This window comes from Poecilia latipinna, unplaced genomic scaffold (genome assembly GCF_001443285.1).
Source record: "Poecilia latipinna isolate Pla-1442-1.1 unplaced genomic scaffold, P_latipinna-1.0 Scaffold1963, whole genome shotgun sequence".
Lineage (NCBI taxonomy): Eukaryota > Metazoa > Chordata > Actinopteri > Cyprinodontiformes > Poeciliidae > Poecilia > Poecilia latipinna.
This window is the reverse complement of record NW_015114579.1, coordinates 86,185-107,565: the sequence shown is the minus strand read 5'-3', so window position 1 is coordinate 107,565 and position 21,381 is coordinate 86,185. Positions and strand designations below refer to the sequence as shown.

Here is a 21,381-nt window from a genome sequence, read left to right as displayed (position 1 = left end):
AAAAACCCCCAAAAAAAAAAAAAAAAAAAAAAAAAAAAAAAAAAAACTGCTTTCCCCCCCACCCCAGATTAGGTTCCTTTTCTCAGCAGGTGACATGTAACTAAGGCCAAGCACATTCCTTCCACATCCCCTCCATAATTCTGCCATTGAACAGGCAACAGCTTTCAAAATGGGAGGAGGAAAATAAAAAGCACAAAGCTTTAAACCAGATTTAGAGCGAGAATACAGCATAAAGAAGCAGGAAAGGTCACAGAGTATGATGATGTGCCACCCAGGAGGAGGGTGCGTTGTGACAGCAGGAGCCTCACCTGTTCATGGAGGCCGAGGAGTTGGCTGTAGCGTACCCGACAGTGCAGCACGCCGTTGACATGGATGTTGTAGGCCTACAGGTGGAAGCGCAGATCCAAAATGAAAAGAAGGGAAAAAAAAAGATTAAAACGGAAGAAAGGTTGAGTGAATGATCTCCTAAAAAGCTTTAGAAAAAAAAAGATGAAACGGTAAATGAAGCATAAAGAAATTTTTCTAAAATGAAACCGTTCAAATCTTCCATCATAAAGCTAAAATGTTTCTTCAAATGAGATGCCAGAGATAACAACGTCCTGCTCTGCATTCATGGAGCTCAGGCAATTATTCCCTCAAGGTTATCTTACTGAAAAAATCTCATTCAGGTCTGCGTCTACTGCATGTTTTTTTTTCTTTTTTTTTTTTTGGCAAAGCGCTGAAAAATGTTTCTACAAAGGAAAACAACATGGTAATCAAGTCACAACTAGCAAGAATGTGTTCAGGAACTAGACAACATCCTACCCCTTATTTTCACCTCTCTCCAACATCTGGCTTGGTATATTGACATAAATGCACTTTACAAAGTTGTAAAAAAAAGATAAGAACAAAAAAAAAACTTTGGTTTTCATTTTTTATATATATATTTTAAATGTTTTCTTTGACAGCAAAGTGTAACCAAAGTTAAATTTCTTGTTTGGGTGGACAAACTGAGTTTTCTCACCCCTGTTTTTTTATTGGACCAACAAATTAGGGTAAGCATAAAAAAACAATTCAAAATATCAAACCAGAGGGAAGCACATTTCTTTCCGTCTTCCAATAAGCAGGTGTAGCAACGGAAATACTAAATTACTTGCTTTGGCACAAGTCCTCATTGAAACCCCTTCCACAAATCCAACTCCCGGAAAAGATGATCACTCTCAAAAAGCAAAACAATTCTTAGAAATATCAGCCGCGCCCACAGAAGTTACACCAACAGCAAACTGAGGATTTATCCTCTTTGGAGGTGAAGAGGCTAACTCTTTCCTTTCCTGTTGTGTCTTAATATCAACAGTGGCTTAATAAATGCAGCTTCTTAATGAGATGGCGCAGGTACATTTGCATCCAGTTATTTTTGTATTTTACATTAAAACATTGAATCCACTGAAAGCCACGGATACAAACCAATACTTGCTTCCATCTACAAACCTAGCTGCTTAGGGAATTTGAAGGGGTTTAAAAAAAACAAACAAATGGACACAGTATCAAGGCAGGAAGGAAGAATGACCCTGCATTTTTTGTGTACAATAAGCACTTTGGGTAGATTCAATGGGCTGCATGTTTTTCCTTGCACAGAAAACCCAATTTTGTTTTTTAACTCCAATCCTAAAATCATCTGTATAGCTTGACTTTCTGACTTTAGGCCCAAGAGATCTTCACCTTGTAATCCTCCTCCTTTGATTTATTAAAAGCTACTGAGGCTTCAGAAATAAATGCTTTGAAAAACCCGGAAAATTAAAAAAATAATAATAATTAAAAAAAATGTGTGAGCAACATTAAAATAGTTTTAAAAGATTTAAATTAAATGATTCAAAATTTCACTGAGCGAAGATGATACCTAGATGAAATTTCTCCCCATTATTTGGATTTCTCTGCAACTGAAAAACGGTGTGTTTTTTTTTTTTTTTTTTTGCAAATCCAAACCTGAACCTTTAGCGTTCTACAAAGCTTTGTAGAAGCTACGTGCAGATTATGCGAATCCTCTGTGACACATTTTGCCTGTAGCAGCTTTAAATGAACAATGCTGTCAACACACCGTACAGTAGCACTTAAGTTTACTTTTTACACATCGACATGCTTTTTAGGACACTAGCTGTAAAAGCACTAGCTGTAAAAGCCACATGAACAAGGAAAACAAAGGGCACCAGAAAAAACAAAAACAGGAAGTGTGAACAAGTGGTCAGTACTTGCAGAGAAGCAGACATAAAAAAAAAAAAAAAGTTTGCCTTTTTAGTCTACAAAGCTTAGTGCAAGGTCTGCATATTTTGTGCCCAACTAGTTCCAATGTGCACAGCACATCTTTTAATATTACAATCAAGCAAAGTCCTTTCCTGAAGGCTGGTCACAAGAAGGCCACAATGACAGTCAGCGGGAGCTGAACTGCAAATTTTTCCACTGCTGGGCAAGCAGAAATTGCACTGAGTAAGGTAAATACAATACAGGAATGACAACACAAAAGGTTCAAAGTGGAAATTTGCAACAGTTTCTATTTGGAGAACAAAATCCAAGGAGAAATGCTTGACATTAGATTGAATCCTTTGAAAAAAAAAAAAAAAAAAAAACAAGCATAAATTACTGCTCATCTTCAGCCACCACAAAGGCAGTGATTGTCAATATGAATAAGCTCACTCCAAAAATCTTGTCTTCTCTCTGGATCACATGGAGTCAAGATGAGAGAGGTCTTAAGCTGCAGGTGTTTGACACTTGAAGCAGCCAGCATAAGACCGTGAACAGCAGTCAACTGCCGCAGCCGGCATTTTTAAACCACCTGGAAAGCATAAATAAGTCTGAGAAACCACGCGTCGTGAAAGCTATTCAGCCTCATCATTCGGAATGCTGTCAAAGGTTTCTGAATGAATACTGCTGAGATGTCTTCGAAAAGGCCCAGAAACTGCCTGACATTAGCAGGACTGTTCACTTAGGAAAATGTTGGACCCACGCAGTGGGAGCAGATTCAGAAGTCAGTGTCAAAACAATATGACTCCCTGCATTGCTCAACCACAATGGACTTTTACAGTGCTTTTGAAAGAAAAGCTAGTTCTTTCAAATAGTTTTAGAAAAATAACCACATAGATCTTTTCTTTTTTTTTTTTTTTAAAAAAAAGAAAGAAACACACTGTTTCTGTTGAGTTATTTAGACTCCTTTGATTTGGCAAATCTATTAAGAGGCTAAATGAAAGCAATGCTGGCTGTGTTTTCTACTAAATAAGGATATGGACACCATGGTGGCAAACCCCAAATCTTCTCAAAGAACGGATGCTCTGTTGTGGGTAATGAAAGGAAACCAAAGGCAGCAAAACTAAACTATTTTTAGGTTGTTTAACAGGATAAAGTCACATTACTTGTACCCGGTGTTACAACCAGCGAGTCTACGTTTGCCACTCTCCCCCCCTCCGAAATCATTGGATTTGTGAGGCCATAACTGGCTGTGGCGTCTTATCAAAAGCAGCTTTTATTTGCTGGTTGGAGTTGGCGTAAAAAACCCTTGATCGTTATCGGGCTTAATTCTAGTTAGAACTTGTTTGGCACAACAAAATCTTGTTTAAATTACCCAAATATAAGGTCCCCCCTCAGCCCCCCAATAACTTGTCAGTTAATATCTTCAAGTACTTGTACATGGCAAAAATCCATTAACTGACTTTGGGGTCGGCATTTATTGTGTCGTTTATCATTTACCGTGATGAATTTCATGTCATGATAAGAATTTTGATTTTATTTATCATTGTCAAAATTTCAAATTAATGTTTTGGAAAAAAAATAAAAAACTGTCCATATTATCAGGATTGTTATTTTTACAATTTTCTCCACTGCTTGTTCAATGAGTGTATTAATAAACGCAAGAATATTAAACACAGTTACTGTGTGCTATTAGGACACCATAAAATTAATCCCATCCATAAAATGGCCAAAATTACACATAGGCCAATATCAATAGGAGCACATGATAAGTAAACATCCTTTGAAAAAGGTGTGTCTCGTTTGAACCAATACATTTAATTTGGGGTGCTCCTGAGTGTTGAAGTAAGAGGGAAGAGAGATTTCTGATGCCTTCAAAAAAGCAAACTTTACCAGTTTATTGGATTACTTATAGATTTAAAAAAGGTCTTAAATATATTTTTGTACAAAACAAGTATACAAGTGAAGGAAATCCAAAACAATATCCAAGCAAAACCCCCCAAAATGTCCATAACGGAGCAACTACACTCTTGCTACTGTCGATATCAACATCCATTCCTTAGAGAAGAAATGGAAAGAGTTGAATTTCGCTGAAATGTTGAAGGATGATGACTTTAAATGGGCTGTAAGCACAAGAAATCCCTAAAATCCCCCACAGCTCAAAGTGAAGAGTCTGGTAAATGACAACAAGAAACGTCTCACTAAAATAATTTCGACCAAAGAGGGAAAGATTAGCTATTGGGCATAGGGTATCCAAACGTTTTGGTTAGATATTAAACACTTTTTTATACATCTTGATTTACCATCATTTGCTTGATGAGTAAATTGTTACAATTAAGTCACTTTCTTTGCCAGAGATAAAACAACAATAATCAGTGATGGATTTGTGAACATTCAATAGAGGGTGTTCAATTTTTTTTTGAAGACTATAAATAGTGTCTATAGTATGTTGAAGGCAACAAAGAAGTTCAAGACAGAAGAAAAATAAATATATGTTCCGTAAATGTTTAAAACGTTTACGGAACGTTTTAAACATTCCGTAAACGGAGTGTTTACGGAATGTTTGGTGCACTAACGTTAGCCGAGCTGTACCCAGCTGAAGTAAAGCATTAACAGCATAGTTGGCAAAGCAGGAAAAGTTAAATACTCACCACATAGCTTGAACCATTCTCACCCGAACGAACCTCCGTTTCGGGTATGGAAAAATGCATTTTAGCTCCAAACACACCCTGCAGTCAGTAGATAAGTCCTTAAACGCCTCCACTGGAGGCTGGGGTGGTAAGCAAGGCACCACAGCTTCCCAACAAAGTCTACTGCGGTGACTCTCTGAAGCCTACGAAGGAGGAGGCGGAGGCGGCTCTGACACAGTCCGTTCGCCGGTTCGGAGGTCCAGAGACGGCGGTACCAAACTAGGGACGAAAGCCTAGCATTTTACTGAGCGGACAGCTGCTCATGAATGCTCTAAACTTCTCCCACGTCAGTGTTAAACTTTTCTGTCTGCTGTTCACACAGCAGCCATGTTTGCAAGTGTTGGGTAATTACACCTTTACTGTGCGCATAAAAATGTCTCTTTCATCGCTACACGTTGTTGGTTAAGAAAAATAAAACCACCCACTTTTAAGAGCTGAGCTTGAAGGCATTCGGGTATTTCGGTTCATTGGCACAAGCAGATGAAGTTTCTGGAGAAAAGGTGCAGTTGGTTCCTGCAGTCCCTCAAGCGTCGCACACACAGCGGCTGGTGAACCTTCCCAAATGTGCGACAGTACCGTTGGTTTTGACTCTCGTGGCTTTCAGAGCTCCTCCGTTTGCTAAATAAAATCTACAATGTTTATATACCGGAGAAATGTAGCAAGGTTCGCTGAAAAAGCAGATGTGATGCCTCTACAACCTAGCCACTCCGTCCACAGTCAAGGTATCCACTGATGGCCCATCAAGAGGCATTGCAACAATCTTTCTGGGCTAAACCATCCCACCCTGGTTTATAGGGGGGTTGCACGAGCGTCCAGATAGTACGTTAAAGTCGCCGCCATATTGTGAGTGACAGTTCTGTTCCACGTACAAAAAGGCATGCAACAGTACAGTTCTGTTTCAGTAGTAATATGACTGTTCTGCTATCTTATCGCTGCCCAAGATCTTATTTTCCATATTATATACTATCTAAATAACTGAAAAAATAAATAAATAAATATAACACAAATGATGATAGTACATTAGTTGTTCAGACAACTCATCTTCTGCACATCTCAGAGGTTCTTCCTGGAATCTGCTTTAGCTACTCTACAAGTTTAGTGGCCACTTAATACTGGCATAGATTTTTGCTAATGATACTAGTAGTGAATTATCATCAGCCTTCGACACTTTTGAATGTTTGGACACATTTTAATACAACAGTGCTAATATGGACAGACCCTGATTAATGTGCACAAAATGAAATTATTCTATAACTATACCTACAAACCACAGAGAACGTTGGCAGCCTTGTGGCTATGCATATTTCTAACACACTGTTATATGTTTGCACTCATATGTTTTGCAGATATAGTTAATACTTATTTCTCAATGACAACCATGAGTAGTACTAAAATTAATTTATATTTTTTGTGTATAAAATTATTAACATTTGACGAAGTGTATGACGATCTACGTCATGATTCCATGTTGCTGATTAAATAAAATCATATGGTAATGACAGCGTATGCGTATCTGACAGATATGGCCGTGAGTTCGTGCGACGGGTATGACGATCTGACAGAACACCTGTTACACCGGACTATTTCACGTTAGTCAACTTTTTGTTTGTGGCGTTTATAGAACAAAAAATAAGGTGTGCATGGCTGTGTAATTGTGTAAGATTTATCAGAGAATATTTTATTTATGTTTCAAGACGAAACATTTTAACCTCTAAATTTTGAGATTGTTTATACTCAAACAGAAAAATATTCATATATCATAAATATTTAATTGTCTATGGCAGGGGTGCCCAAAGTCGGTCCTCGAGGACAGGCATCCTGCATGTTTTAGTTCTCTTCCTAGTGGTAGTAACAACCTCCTCAGCAAGTCAATGTTCTCCTTAGACCTTCTAATGAGCCATCATTTGATGCAGGTGTGCTAAACCAGGGAGAGAATTAAAACACGCAGGATGCCGGTGTTCTGTCACACACCGGCATCCTTATCGGTCCTCATCCGCATGCGTAATTACGACGATAAATTGCCAGCTTCCTGACACGTGACCACGTCATGTGACTTCAGTCAATAAAAATGAAAGCACTACTCAGCAGGTGTGAAGCTGTAGCTCTTGTTTTTATCGTTACGTTGTATTTTAACGCGAGTTATCAGCTGACTGGGCCGAAGGTAAGACTGGTGTGTTCACCACTGGAATAATGTCGCAGTAAATCCTAATAAACCGGCTTGTTTTGGTTGGTGTATAGACCTTGTAGGGGTTGTCAGTGTCAGTTTGTTGTTTACTACTTTTTTTTTATCTTGTAACCTGATTTCAAATAACAGGTATGTTCGTTCTGTGGTGGTACTGTCCAAAACAACACCTACGTGGGTAATTTCTGCTCTTCATCCGCTGGACGGCTTGACAAGAGGTGCTGTTTAGCAAATGATAACTCAAGCGACCCTGAACGCATCATCGGGTATGACAGCAATATGCTGCGCTCTAAGTGAATGTTGCAAACTATGTTTTCTTTTTTGGCCTTAAACCCACCCAAACTAGTGCAAAAAAATACAAACTTAAAAATAAAGGGGTAAAGAAAATAACTTTTTTATGTAGAATTTCATAATTCACCTGACATTATCAATGCGAATGTAAGGAAAACGTGGAATTTTAGAGTGAAGTTTTAGTAAAGTGTATTTTCATATCTTATTTTGATTTATCAGGTTGGATTTATCCAGTTGTTCACTGACTCAAGTGGAAGACCTTCCAGGAGCATCCACAGTGGTGGTGATGTAAGTACACTGCTGTATGGAGAAAAAACATTCATGCCCCTTGAAATTTTTTCACACTTGGACACATTTAAACATCTAACTTATGTTTTATATACCAACACAAAGGCATGAGGTAAAATAAAAATATTTGTAGAGGCAACGTTTGCAGCAGTTGGATGTTTTATAGCCCCTCCAATGGCTACAAAAGCATTTAGCAATGCCTTTGTAGAAATTAAGTAAAGCTTGATCAGACTGGTTGTTGAGAACTTTGAAAAAAATGCAATCAAAAATTAGACGCTTTTTTTTTTCTTCTTCTTCTTCTTGCATGTCAACATTTTGGAGCACTTTATGCTGTTGTACTAAATAAAACAAGTGTGAAGTTGTTCTGCACCAATTCTTGCAAATAATTATACATTAAGCAGAAATGTATTGACATTTTTCACATCTAATGTAAAAATTCTATGCTTATTCTTGGGTAGAACTAATGTTCTTAACATTTTTGTTCTTGATATAAGTTTTGCTTTTCTTTCCAGAGATCTCTCACTGAATCCCATTACCAACATCAGTAATGAGGTCTTCCAAGGATTTCTTGACCTAAACTTCTTGTAAGTGTCTTTGAAATGATCATTTTATCTGTCTAAAGTGGTTCTGGTATTTTTAAAGTCTTTTTCTTCAACACATATCAATGTGTCTTCAGGATTTTACCAGAGGACATAGCTTGTCCAGGTGGGAATGCTTCATGGCAACAGATCGAAGTCAAACAAGGGAACCAGCTTTGTAAGGACCAGAAGAACATGTGCGACCAGACAGGACAGATGTGTAGGTCAACGTTCAGCAGATAATTGTTACACAACATGTCTGAGACGCCTAAAACATATGTTTTGCAATGTGTGATGTTTGTTTGCATTTATTGGGAATCTATAGCTATGAATTGTCCAGAAAACTCCCTTTGCGGCCCCTATGGTCCTGGCTCCTTTGAGTGTCGCTGTGATGAAAATTACCATGGATACAAGTGTCTTCGGCAGGTGGGTACTTGGTGACTTTTTTTTTTTGTTTTGTTTGGTTGTTATTACTAAATTAACATAAGTGCAAAAACCTTTTAAACACATTTTTAAACTTGCTTACAGGCAGAATTCCCAGTTCTGAAAGTTTTCGGGCCTCTTGCAGCGTCCACAGTTGTCATCTCCTTCCTGTTGTGGATTACCCAGAGACGCAAAGCCAAATCACTCTGAGTGTGAGCTGCTTTTTAATCTGACAAGAAACTGACTCCTGAAAGGGATAATAATGCTGACAAAGCCCAGTGTGGCACCACACTCTGGTGTGAATATTTTATAAATGTTACTGTATTTTATTTTGGGGAGAGAAAAAAACTGGCATTTTTATTATAATTAATGTGATAGAATTTTTTAGATAAAAACACATTTTAAATGACCTAATTTTTTGACATGATTACCACTGGTGTTGTTTTTTTTTTTTTTTTTTTTTCAGAATCTGCTTAAAAAACTCTGCATTGTTTTTAAGTTTTCTATTTAAAAAATGCAAATAACAGTGAACACTGAATTCTGTCAAACAAGTGCTAAATGTGTGTGAATTTACACCAGAAATAATGTTTTAGAAAAAGTTGAGCAACAACTCATTGCATGCTGACTGTGTGGTTTACAAGTTTTTTTTCTTTTTTGGGGGTGGTTAGCGGTGATGCCAAGAAGGGGCTGGTAGAGGGCAGCGGGTTAGCTGTGTTAAATTTAAACCAAAACTGCAAGTTTAGTTGCACTTTAATGATGATTTTAACCTCTTTAATTCAAAAGTGTTGGTGTTTAAATGTACTCAGGATGAAAAATTTGATGTTGTAGTAAATATTTCCCTTTGTTTGTGTCCTGCCTTGGCAGCTTTGACCAACCGGTTGGTGGGTCTGGCTGCCCAGCAGTGTCATGGCGGATTTGTTGTACAGACTTTGGAGATTTAATATTCCTGCTGTTGTATAATTGCCTTTTGTTTTTTGGCTAACTGACAACTATTCAAGGGTCCAACATGGTCAGACTGAAGTCGAACTGTCGATGCGCGGTCACAAGGTTGCAGGATGTTCGTTTTTGTAAACACTGTTCAAAGTCCACAAGAGTTTGAACAGAGTTCCTGTGAAACCCTTCCTGCTACAGAACAGGTCATGGTGTTTTGTCATGTGTGGCTTACAACAGTGAAGTAAACACAGAGGTCATAGCAAAGAGGAACGACTATTGCGATTTCAGAGGTGGAGGAAATGATGCTTGACTAGCTGCAGTGTCTCAATTTTACTTATTAGAAGCCAAAAAAAGAACAAAAGGCCTCAGTGGGACATTTGATATCTGCAATGGACCAGAACCAAAGTTTAGTGTTGTGTCCAACAGTATGTACTTCCTCATGGCTTGGGACAATTCCTCTTTAAAGTTATCCATTTTGCTCTCTGGCTAAAAAAACGGCTTCTGAAAGTTGAGTAGTTGGGGATTGTCACAAACGCACCCACACCCAATTCAGACTTGACACACAATAGTTTTGCACACAGAGAGGGTTGAAAAGTTCACCAGGGAGGTTGTGATTAGAAGGGATGGACAACATGAGGCTGAGAACAAAGTGACAAACAATTTCGGCATTTCGACTCAACCATGTAGGGCCCTCAACCGTTTTTCAGTCTTCTCTTGAAATGCACTCCACAATCTGGATGTGTCTTTTCTATTGTATCTATTTATCTTGTTTAAAGTTCAGGGTTTTAATAAAGATTTTACAATAGTTTTATTTTCCTCTTTTTGAGAGATTTTACTGCTTTAATGTTAGATCTTGTCAGAAGTTTCCACTGAAACATTATTTCCAGTGAAATATTACCCAGGTTTTCAAGATTTTTTTTTTCTGGAAAATTATAATGAAATGAAGTTTCTGCAAAGCATCAAAAGTTTGATAGTAAAGATCTTTAAAGCCTCACTTTTCCTTTGTGAAATGGTGCTACATTGTGCTGAAAATAAACTGATTTTGCTCCTGCATAACTCATTGCAGCATTTATTTTTGTAGAACAGTCTTTTTTTTTTTTTTTTTTTTTGGTAACCCAACCAGGGAAAATATTTTTTAAAGAAAATAAAAGTCCTCTGTCAAATTCTGCAACATCTTGTAGGATGTCGGTCTTTATTTTTCTTTAAACGACTTCTTTCCAACATGCATACTATTAAGCCATCAACCAAAGGTATCTGCCTCATGCAGAAACACTGGTCTCATGCTCAGAGGTAGGTAGTAGCTAATTACAATTACTTACAATAACTATGGAAGAAAATTACTTGCAGTAAAATTTCTGCATAACCTACCCACTGTAATTTTACTGTGCACAAGTTTTGTTCTAATGCCATTTTCTATCCACTGAGCCTGCTGTGACATATGGAAGTACTTTACCTTGTACTACCAATTAGTAATGCAAACATACTGCAAGTATAAATTTTAGTTTTTTATGAAAGAAAAGTATTTGGAAAAATTTCTTCTACGTAAATATTCGTATAATTTTGTCCTTAAAACAGCAGTATTTCTGCATAATCTTTACATTTTTGTCTTAAGTTTTAAAATAAGTCAAATGATCTGATCAGTTATTCTGATCTGGTATTTGAGCAGCCTTCTATATTAAATATTACTCTTGCATATTTCCTTCAACTTCTACTTTTCCATTGAGTTGAAGTACTGTAACTCCTTGAGTACAATTTTTTTTTTTCACCCACATCTGTGCATGCTTCACTCTTAAGATCTGCACTGGTGGCAAGTTAATATCTTAGTTGGTTCTCTTTAAGGGACAGTGCCCAGTACTCGCTGGACTTTTTCTAGAAACCTAAATATTTCTTTGCATCAAGTTCTTGATTTGATAACTGTGTGGTTTCTATGCACCAATCTGCCCATTGGATATAAAGCAATGGCGACGCAAATAAAGTGATCATTGTCAGTTAAAGAGCAATTGTGAAAGCACCACTCCTTTGCAATCAGGAATCATGACCATGTAGGAATAATGTGCTTCTTCCAAGCGCCTGAGGATCATGTGGTGACTGTGAGGATAAACTACCTTTGTGCTTGTTTAAAAGACCATGAATGTGGTTTTATAATAAACCACATTCATGGAGCAATAACATTCCTTTCAGAGGCCCGAGTTTCAGTTTCAAATACAAAACCTTTAATGGTTAGCTTTCCACACCCACAGATGACCTCCCTAGTGTGATTTATTAATATCTAACAACTCTCCTTTTTAAAAGACCCAGAAAAAAAAAAAAAAAAAACGCAAAGGAAACTCATTTAAAAGTTTATGCCATTTCAGATATACATTTATTGCATGCTAAAAGCACGACCTTGCGCGTCAGACAAGCCGATATGGAGGGTGCTCACTGATCGACATTTTTGACCCGCAGCACCACGGGGACCGAAGTGCACGGGATCATTCCCAGTTCCGTGATGACCAGGTCCACGAAGTCAGGAGGCGTCACATCGTAGACGAGGTTCAGCAGACCCAGGGAGGGCTCCTGCTGCCAGTTCTCCAGCTGGGTCTGCCCATTACGCGTCACGATGAGGTCGTCAGGGTCATCTGGAAAGGACCAATGAGGATCAGCCGACAAACATCGACACGTTAGAAACAGAATGTGTTTACATACCCAGTTCATTGGATACAAATGAGTCCGTCTGCACCCTCTCACAGAACTTGTAGGTCTCGCAACAAACCAGCACAGGCACGTTAAAGGCTTTGGCCACCAGAGCTATTTGTGAAGTTCCCACTCGAGACATGACGTAACCATTAGCCAAGAGGGCGTGAGCTCCGAGGAACACCTTCGATACCTAAAACAACAACAAAAAAAAGTGCTTATAGCTAAACTTTTTAGCAACTCTCTGATCAACAGATGACGGCAATTTCTGATTACCTCTGGAAGAATGTAGGACACAGCTGAGATAAGGACATATGTGCAACTGATGCCTCTCTGTACCAGACGCCTCAGAGCCTCCCGGCCCTCAAGCCGAGGCCTGCTGTCTACAACTATGACGCGAAACTTCCTGTTTTTCTCCAAGGCCTCGCAGAGGATGTGGTTGACCAGAGAAGAGCTGACCGAAGCAAATATAAAAATTTAGACTTTGTGACGTCAGAGTTAAATATGGAAAGAAAGGGAGACGGGAAGGTGAAAAAGGAAGAGAATGTGTCTAAAAATAAAAAAAATGGGAAAATCCATTATTGCTCTTTAACTAATACAACAAATCACTGCTTAGTAACAAGAAATATACAATGTAGAGTTAATAGAAAGAACTTGCCCAGATTTCTGAGCCTTACCATCCATAAATGAGGATGACGTCTCCATCACTGATCTTTTCTATGGAGGACTCTGCTATAGCTGTAGCCGCAAGAATGATCTTTTCTTTGATGTACCACTCGATGCATTTGAGCAGTTTCTGTTTTGCCTGAAATAGAAAAGAGTGCTTCATTGCAAGTCAAAATTACATTTATGTTAGTCGGACCCAACAGCTTTCCATTCACTTTATCTTAGCCAGAGTAATTATTGTGACAGATTCATTGGCTATAGCTCTACTAGTGAAAATCACATCTTTAATTTTTGCAACCCGAGTCTCTGTCAGCGGTTAAAGAAGCTCTAATGTGGACATAATAACCTTGTATTAAGCCTAAAGAAAAAAAAAAATACAAAAAATAGAAAGGAAACAGTGGGTTTAGTAGTGATGTGGCTGTGATATGCAATTTTTTTTAAAGGTTCAATATGCTTGAAAAAACTTAAGTGGAGGGGCCTTTTAAAAACAAGCAAAAAACTCAAAACACAAACCTCTTCTTCCTTGCATTGACTGGGAATATTGGAGATTTCTTTTTTGACATATTTGATGGCGTTGCCCATGCTGGCTGACAGAGGGCGACACTGGTTCAAAAAACTGGAAGAAAACAAAAGGCAAATACTACATTTTAAACAACAACAACAAAAAATATACAAATGTACTAATCGTTCAGGTTGGGCAAAAGGTTACAAAGATACTCATTACTAATTTTTAATACCTAATATAAGGTTTCAGTCTGTTGACCAAGTCTCTAGACAGCTCCTCATTTGGAGGTGTAGTGTAGTCCCTTATTACCTGCAGAAGAAGAAGAAGAAAAAAAAACAGTTTCAAAATCAAGCTTATTTTAAATTTGTTCACAGCAAATTGTAGAAATTTCCATTAAATTTTGAGCACATGGAATGGCATAGCTCTACTACTCTGCTTCAGTTATACAACCCATAATCCTGTGCAACATCGCTATGACTGTCACATGCCCAAGCAAATACCACATGGCAAAACCAATCCCAAAACACTAACTGCAACAAGATGGAAATAAACATCGGCTGTTAACATAATCAATCAGCCTCGTTTTATTTAAGAGACCGATACGTTAAATGGGAAGACTAACATCAGCCAATACCGATATTAAGGAGGATACACTGTGCATCCCTAGGTAGAAGTCTAGTAGTTTTTGGATCAGCACCTGTCTGAAGGCATGCAGCAGGGCAACAGAGCGAGCATTGGACCCAGCCACAATGCCCTGGGAGTACTGGAGGCCCAGTCGCACAATAGCAGGATGAATCACCGTTGAAGGAATGCTGCAAACAGTAAAAACACAAATGCTGAAGGTGGTTGGAGCAGATTAGGAAGAGTTTTTGAGAGCAAAACTAAAACTTTTCGTAGCGAAGATAAACAAGCAACTGCTGAGCTCACCTGAGTTGCTGTGTTAGGGGAGCTTTGCGACTGTACTGGTGCAGATGAGAAAACAAGCTGACTTTGTAACCATAGTCTAAGCGCAGTGGGATCTGAAACCAAGAGATCAAAAAAAAAGAAAAAAAAAGAAAAGGAATTACTCCTAAAATTAAATTTACAGACACTAAAAATGCCAAATGAAACATGATTTTTCTATTGCTCTCCAAATACAATTACACATGCAAAACTGATTTTGCAGGATTTTGCAAGAAACTCAGAGCTTTAAGCGAGCAGCAACACAACAACACAGCAAAACAAAAGAAATGTAAATCTAAATAGCCACAAATACTACAAAAATATGTATGTTAATTGTCAACGGCAAACATTTTAAAGACTCTAAACTCGACGGCTTATACCTTTTTAGCAGAATTTTGCCCTGGTGTCTGGAAAACAATGTTAATACCATGACATGCAGTTCTAACTTTCAGTGACTGCTTTAGACCTACATTTTGTCTGGTGATAGCCACAAGTTGCAATGCATTTATCCAGATTTCGAGTTTGTAGTTGGAACATAATTGAGAAAATCTCAAGGGGTATGAATACTCTGACAAGGCGCTGCTCTTCAATTTTTAAACAAGTTTATAACATGTAAATCAATCGTACCTGTTGCCTTTCCAGCTTCTTGGCCAATTTCTTTAACACGTCTGGATTATCCACTTGAATGTGTTCTGGCAGCCTTTTTACCACTGAAAACATAGATCTTTTTTTACTCGTGTTGCCATGATACTTAAGTTAAAGCTGTTTCATCACTTTGACTGAAGTGATAAATAGTGGTAACACTTTTGAGGTTGTGACTATGAAATGCTACCTGGCTGCAGCTCATTCGTGGCTGCTTTTGATTTGCTCACAGCACCTTGTGGTCCCGGATCTCCTTTCTTGCTCTGTTTGCTGGCCCTCTCGGCCTCTTGCCGAGCTCTCCGTTCGGCTTTCAGTTCAGCTTTACTCTTAGCAGGCTTATCTGCTGGGGTGGGACCCTCTGAGGCAGGCACGGAAACTGGAGCAGGCACTGCTGAAGGAGCTTGAATAAGCAGAAGCATATTGTAGAATAAAAAGTTAACTACAGCGACCACTTAGAGCTTATGGTTCACAGACAAACATCCCAGAAGTCATTTTACCTTTCTGAGCTGTGGATTGCGTTGAAGGCTGTGGTGCTGAAGCAGGTGAACTGTCACCCCTAGTTTCTTTACCACTCTCCTGTATAGCCTTGTCATCCTTTTTCTCTTTGCTTTTCTTCTGTTGTTTCTTCTCCTTCCTCAGCCGCTGCTTCTCCTCTTTGGTCAGCTCTTTGCCTTCACTCTGTTTGAACATTTAAAGATGATCATGTCACGACTGCTACTCACTCACGCCAGACTGTAGTAACAGGTTGCAAGTGTCCAAAATAAACTGACCTTTGCACGTTCAATGTCACCTTTCTTCTCATTTCCATCTGCAAGAATAGTGAAGATTGTAACATCATGGTGTTCGTGACGCTAGAATGAGCCGGATGAGCCTCTTTCAAGCCATATGATGCACTTATAATACTTTGATTTCATAACTTTACAGTGAGCTAACGTCAGCTACAAAAGAGATTCTCGTACATAATATCGACACCGTATCGACAGCTAAAAATTCAAAAACATAGCAATGATAACCAAGAAAATACAACTCCAAAAATGATGCAACATCGCTACGTCTGCTGTTAAACTACACTGTCCATGCTAACGTTAGCAGGACTCGCATCTGAAATAATAAACCCGTTAGAACAGAGGAAACTTAACCTCCTCGAAACTAGAACAATAGCTGCGTTTTTACTCACGTAACAAATGGTTTAAAGAAAGAAAAACAGCTGCAAAGTGATAAAAAGCGCAGCTGTTACACATTCCCAAGCTCACCTGTCACTCCACTGTCAGCCATCTTTACGATACGGCTTCACTTCCTCTGCTGCTGCAGCAACATCTGTGTTCTGCCCACAGCGCCATCTTCTGGAGGCAAAAGTGTTCAACTGTAATTTCACAGTAATTGTCTTATTTGCTTATTTTCATTAATTGCGTCACATTACTTTACAAATTTTCTCTGCAGTTCGATTAAAAGTAAGCCTCGGTCACAAATTTCATGACAAAACCAAAAGTAAAGACATTTTCTATATAAAAGACACAAAGGAAAATAAACCAATTTTAATAAGTGAGAAAAAGAAAAAGTAAATGAGAAGCAAGAAAATATCAGGAGAAAATAAAAAGAGAGAAAAAATACGTTGCTATTTTCCATCAATCTCACATCTACATAAAGCATTCACCCAAATTCCTGCAGTTCTAGCAGATCGTACATCGTAAGTGTCCCTTTTTGCAATCACAATTTAATTTCCTGGATTAAAACCTAAAAAACAAAACAAAACAAGTGTCTATTGATGGTTATACAGTTCCACGTTGAAATTACACATCAGAATCAGCTTTATTACTCATGATTGTGTTCATAAATAAGGAACTTGATTTCAATTTTCAAGCACTCACATGAACTTCATAGAAAACAAAATAAGGCTAAATGAAGACATATGTGCACACAATTTTGATTTTATAAGAAAGAAAAAGCAAAGGACTACTGTGCAATTAGCTAAAAATAGAATTTCACAGTTTTGGTTTTAATGAGTCCTGGCATCGTTTTCTCAAACTGGCTCAAAGAAAATCTTACTCTAAAATAACCAGCAGATGTATTTTCTTTAATTAAATGATTTTATTTTGGAAGAGTTAGCTTGATAAATACATGCCATGAATGATGGCTACTAAATGATGAATGATGCTGCAGTTAAGGAGGTCCTGAATTCAATTCTTGCTCTGTATGTCTATCTATCTATCTATCTATCTATCTATCTATCTATCTATCTATCTATCCATCTATCTATCTATCTATCTATCTATATATATATATATATATAAATATATATATATATATATATAGATAGATAGATAGATAGATAGATATATAGATATATATTATAAATATATATTATAAATCCTCTTCTTTCTCTTGGCAGTCTTAGAAAATCAAGTGGTCACTCTAAATTTTCCAAAGCTGAGTGTGTGTATGTTTTTTGTTTTGTTTTGTTTTTTTAAAGTTAAACATTGTATACCTGCAGGAATACTCAGAGTGCTTCTTCATTCTGTTGTATATAAACCTTTGTCAACTTAAACATTCAATGTGATGTAAGTATTAACTCCTTGTGGGCATCATGCACATAGTTACATCGATAATAAATTGACAAAACAATAAAAAAAAACAACTAATGCAATGACTGAGTTTAATTGAATTTATTTGAATTTATTGCCAGAATGTTACAACTTATGGACAGCTTATTTCAACGTATGGCACAAAGTTGGATTGGCTTGATGCGCATAATAAGTCCAAATCATGCGTGCTCTCTGTGATAGAGTTGTATTCTATTCTATTATACAGTTATAGCTTCAATGGTTAGTGATTAACTGTAAGTGATTAAAAATTTCCTGTTTCAGCAACATGAGGGTGTGTACAGCAGATAACGGGAAATTGGTTTTAAGGGATATTTTCTATTTAGAGAGGTGTGATTAGAACGTAAAAACCCCGTATTGGCTTATTTTAAGACAAGAATAAAGAAAAAGTGTAGACGTCAGAAAAGTACATTGTTAGTGATCCTTTATTTGACTTGTAAGCACAAACTCCTATACTTGGACAACTCAAACGAAGCAGCAAAAACAAATCTGAATACCCTGTAATACATAAACGTCACATTTATTCAGACTACAACGTCCACAATGAGCTGTGACAGTGTCTCTGATTCCCTGCCGACAGAATTCACGACGCAGTAGCTGGTTGAAGGGGACCAAACCTCACTGAAACACCTGACTTGGTTCCGTTTGACCAGCCACAGCAAGGCGTGTTGCTTCGACTGCAAGAGGCAGAGGAAGAGAGAGGCAGGAAAACAGTCAAACACAGAGAAAGAGAGAGCAAGAGGAGGAAAAAGAAACGAGAGCAGGAGATCCTCTTCAGGGTTACCTGATGAAACACAGAGCAGAATAAGGTTATTAACAATCAGAGCGAGTTACAACATGGAGCGTCACTGTGTTACCGAGCAGACAGTTCCTATTTTGAGGTTTGGGAACCCTGACAGCTGGTGACATCTCCTTTCCTACCTCCAAACCCAGCCCTGCTGGGGCGAACTTTCAACCTCAGTGACAGCTCCACATCTCTGCCCTTCCTCCCTCCCTCCAATCGTCCTTTTATAACTTCTGTGGTTGCTATAATGGGTGACAGCTGCGGCTGGTCAATCCTCCTCGACTGTCAGCAGTTGGGGCAGGGCAGGAATTTTTTCAAGTTGTGTCCCTGAGACCCCCTATCAGCGGGCAAAGGGAGTAATGCAAGCCATACACGTGCCTGGGCTGAAGGAGAGGGTAGCAGGCCTTTCACCTGTTACCCTCCCCACACGCAAGCAGGCTCTTAATCGGCGATGAGAGGAATCTGAACTACAAATCAAAACGATGTTCAGTAGGAAAGAAAATCAGAGCTTCTTCTGGTTTCCGATGCTCAGGTCCCCCTTGAAACCACACACTTCCTTACATTCCATAAGTGGTGTATTAATATGGGGATATAAGGAAGCATGTCCTCACAAGGGGAAACAACTGGATTCAACTCTCCTCGGGACACAAAGACACCCTTTCATACACGCGGAGGAAGAGCGGAGGCAACAACTGGCTAAGTAATGGTTAACTGTGACAGAGGGAGAGGAATGGCAGCACAGGAATATTTGAAAAGCAAAGCTCATCTCTGGAGAGGGGGAAAATTTCATCCTGAGAGAGACTGCGAAGTGTCCAAAGAAAATTGAGAAAACACATATGGTTTTAAGACAATGTCACATGCGAATGGGCTTGCATTAGAAATTGATTATAGCATCAGACTATGTTGCAACAAACACAGTAAATAAAATAAAAAAAATAGTTTGAATACATTTTAAAAGTTATCTGTTTTGCCTCAACTTTCTGTTTCTCACTGTCGATTAAGTTGACCCGAGAAAGAGGCCAAACACACCAGCTCTCCTTCAGAATAACCTGGTGGCCTAAATCTAACCCCACGCCGTTTACTGTCTTCTTGAACTAAGGAAAGTTAGCTTCTGTAATTAGAGTTTGAATGTTGCTCTGAGACACATGTCAAGGTACCGACTTTTTCTGACTCCTTCCTGTGTCACACCTCGGTGTCCCCCTCAGCTGCCTGTCGGAGGTGACAAGCTCTGCCGTGGTGTGTTGCAGAGAGAAAACATCTAACAGCTGGTCTCAAACCTGATTTTTGTCACAGTTTTTTCTTTAAAAGAAACAAATGTTACCCCCCAAAAACAATCAAAACGACTGCTTGATCAATTTCAGATTACTTTGACTAAAAACAGTACAACTTTTATTCAACCAAAACAACGTTTTAAACTGTGACCAACCTTTGGTCAGGTCCCTGAAGCCTCCATTTGCCTTCTATCCACTCAACTCATCTGTCCGCTTCAGCTCTCTTTGCGATCATCCGCTCTCCTCGGTATCTGGCCCGGTGGATTGTGCCCGCAGCAGGCCATGCAGACCGGCCTTTTCTATCCCTACCAGGAGCGGGCCCCCTCCAATGCGACTTCCCACCTGTTGGTGTCCTTTAGGGAGCCCGGGGCCTCTCCTGCGCCTCCTGTCTGGCCCAATCAGGGCCCTGACAGGGAGGGGAGCGAGCTCTGTGAAGTCACACCTTTCAGCTGTTCACACTGGGCTTGAGACACCCAACACCCCTCTGCCGTTCCTCTGTTCAGCCACCAGCCCCCCACACACTCCCTCCAGCTCACAGCCCGCCTTACCCTGCCTCTATTTTACAGAGGATGTCAATGACTCCTTTTTTTAAAAAACGAGGGCGGAGAAACAAGGAAGCAACTGCAAGAGGGGCGGGTTTCAGCAGGTTTCTGGGGGGTACTTTCAGAGTCACAGCTGAAGACAAGGTTGTAGTTTCATCTGGGCTCCAGTAAGACAGAAAAAAGAGCCACGTGTCTCGCTATAACAGGTACGAAAGAGACTTTATGTGAGGAGGCAATTATCGTTTTGGGTTAGTGATGCTACAAGATACGCACATCATCATATACAGTAATATTTAAGACTTTAAAGTTTGGTTGGTCTTGTGGCACCGAATAAAAACAATAAATGCTTCTGAGGCCTAACAGCAACACAAATCTAGACGTTTAGTTATATTATAGTCACAAATGTTAATGTGTTTTTGTGTTTTGGGGATTTTGTAAAAATGAATCCAAATTCAATTAGTAAAGAGAAGCTCGCTGAACACCAATTTACCATCTTGGCACAAATTGTCAATTGATTTTAGACATTTTGAATAGAATAGAATAGAATAGAATAGAATAGAATAGAATAGAATAGAATAGAATCATCTTTATTGCTTTATTGCTATTAAACGCATCCACAGGTGAGCTTTCAATTAACTCAAATGTGTCAGTTAACCTTTGAGAGGTTTCCAAAGCCTTCGCATCATCATCTGGGCTTTTCCTAATTTTTTTAAGAGACAGTAATCATGTACGCAGTTTTCCTACTTTGAAAATGCCCTAAAGATATCTAATGCCTAAAGATTTGTGCCATTCTCAGTGCATAAAAGCATCATTTTGAAAGTGTATCTATTTTAGTTACTTAGTTCACTAAATGAAACACATTATATAGCTTAATTATACATCTATAATTAATCTATGCAGATTAATTATAATCTATATGGATTATGAGTGGAAAATCATATTTCTTATGATTTTCCCACTCAGTTAATGAAACATGACATTTAAGATTAGAATATTACTTTAAAGCTTTTTAATATAAATGTGGACTTCATGAAAATGTTTAATATCTCCTTAGGGGTTGATATTTTCAAAAGATACGATTACTCTGACAAACAAGTCTCATCTGAAGGCATATTCTAAGTTACTGAATCAGAATATCTATCTATCTAATCTATATC

General features: G+C 38.5%; 3 protein-coding genes and 1 long non-coding RNA gene across 6 annotated transcripts in view; 1 reads left to right on the top strand and 3 right to left on the bottom strand.

Moving 5' to 3' along the window:
• The window catches only part of snx17 (sorting nexin 17), a 48,676-nt gene extending 43,006 nt beyond the window's left edge, over nucleotides 1-5,670 (bottom strand). Inside the window, exons 1-2 of the mRNA XM_015015869.1 lie at nucleotides 4,866-5,670; nucleotides 309-383 (exon numbers count right to left, since the gene is read on the bottom strand). Coding sequence (XP_014871355.1) covers nucleotides 309-383; nucleotides 4,866-4,925 — 135 coding nt within the window. The 5' untranslated portion in view covers nucleotides 4,926-5,670. The remainder of the gene's footprint in view (nucleotides 1-308; nucleotides 384-4,865) is intronic.
• A 1,272-nt stretch (nucleotides 5,671-6,942) lies between these two features.
• Nucleotides 6,943-9,014, top strand: atraid (all-trans retinoic acid-induced differentiation factor). The gene is made up of 7 exons (XM_015015870.1): nucleotides 6,943-7,065; nucleotides 7,219-7,352; nucleotides 7,597-7,665; nucleotides 8,178-8,249; nucleotides 8,342-8,463; nucleotides 8,569-8,669; nucleotides 8,772-9,014. The coding sequence occupies exons 1-7, from the start codon at nucleotides 6,973-6,975 to the stop codon at nucleotides 8,874-8,876; spliced, it is 696 nt and encodes a 231-aa protein (XP_014871356.1). The 5' UTR covers nucleotides 6,943-6,972; the 3' UTR covers nucleotides 8,877-9,014.
• Nucleotides 9,015-11,930: 2,916 nt separating this feature from the next.
• On the bottom strand, nucleotides 11,931-16,371 carry eif2b4 (eukaryotic translation initiation factor 2B, subunit 4 delta). Of its 3 annotated transcripts, none has more exons than XM_015015887.1 (14): nucleotides 16,281-16,371; nucleotides 15,798-15,835; nucleotides 15,525-15,705; nucleotides 15,218-15,427; nucleotides 15,013-15,095; nucleotides 14,766-14,792; nucleotides 14,371-14,462; nucleotides 14,141-14,255; nucleotides 13,676-13,752; nucleotides 13,452-13,554; nucleotides 12,950-13,077; nucleotides 12,549-12,726; nucleotides 12,285-12,465; nucleotides 11,931-12,217 (listed from the first exon to the last, which is right to left on the bottom strand). In XM_015015887.1, the coding sequence occupies exons 1-14, from the start codon at nucleotides 16,300-16,302 to the stop codon at nucleotides 12,018-12,020; spliced, it is 1,635 nt and encodes a 544-aa protein (XP_014871373.1). In that variant the 5' UTR covers nucleotides 16,303-16,371; the 3' UTR covers nucleotides 11,931-12,017. The 3 variants fall into 3 exon arrangements, with proteins under 3 accessions (XP_014871373.1, XP_014871370.1, XP_014871371.1); XM_015015884.1 differs by having other exon boundaries at nucleotides 16,205-16,282; XM_015015885.1 differs by lacking the exon at nucleotides 14,766-14,792 and having other exon boundaries at nucleotides 16,205-16,282.
• Nucleotides 16,372-17,939: 1,568 nt separating this feature from the next.
• On the bottom strand, nucleotides 17,940-20,182 carry LOC106935424 (uncharacterized). Its single transcript, XR_001421897.1, has 2 exons — nucleotides 19,838-20,182; nucleotides 17,940-18,411 (listed from the first exon to the last, which is right to left on the bottom strand). It is a non-coding gene; the product is annotated as an uncharacterized LOC106935424 (long non-coding RNA).
• Nucleotides 20,183-21,381: the final 1,199 nt, after the last annotated feature.

Bases quoted from the DNA above. Each gene is read 5' to 3' on its own strand.
- atraid (XM_015015870.1), top strand. From the start codon at position 6,973: ATGAAAGCACTACTCAGCAGGTGTGAAGCTGTAGCTCTTGTTTTTATC. The intron at 7,353-7,596 runs GTATGACAGCAA...TTGATTTATCAG, and splicing joins GACCCTGAACGCATCATCGG to GTTGGATTTATCCAGTTGTT. The intron at 8,670-8,771 runs GTGGGTACTTGG...ACTTGCTTACAG, and splicing joins GATACAAGTGTCTTCGGCAG to GCAGAATTCCCAGTTCTGAA.
- eif2b4 (XM_015015884.1), bottom strand. From the start codon at position 16,268: ATGTGTAACAGCTGCGCTTTTTATCACTTTGCAGCTGTTTTTCTTTCT. The intron at 15,836-16,204 runs GTGAGTAAAAAC...CTATTCTTGCAG, and splicing joins TTCTTTAAACCATTTGTTAC to ATGGAAATGAGAAGAAAGGT. The intron at 12,466-12,548 runs GTAATCAGAAAT...TTGTTGTTTTAG, and splicing joins TGTCCTACATTCTTCCAGAG to GTATCGAAGGTGTTCCTCGG.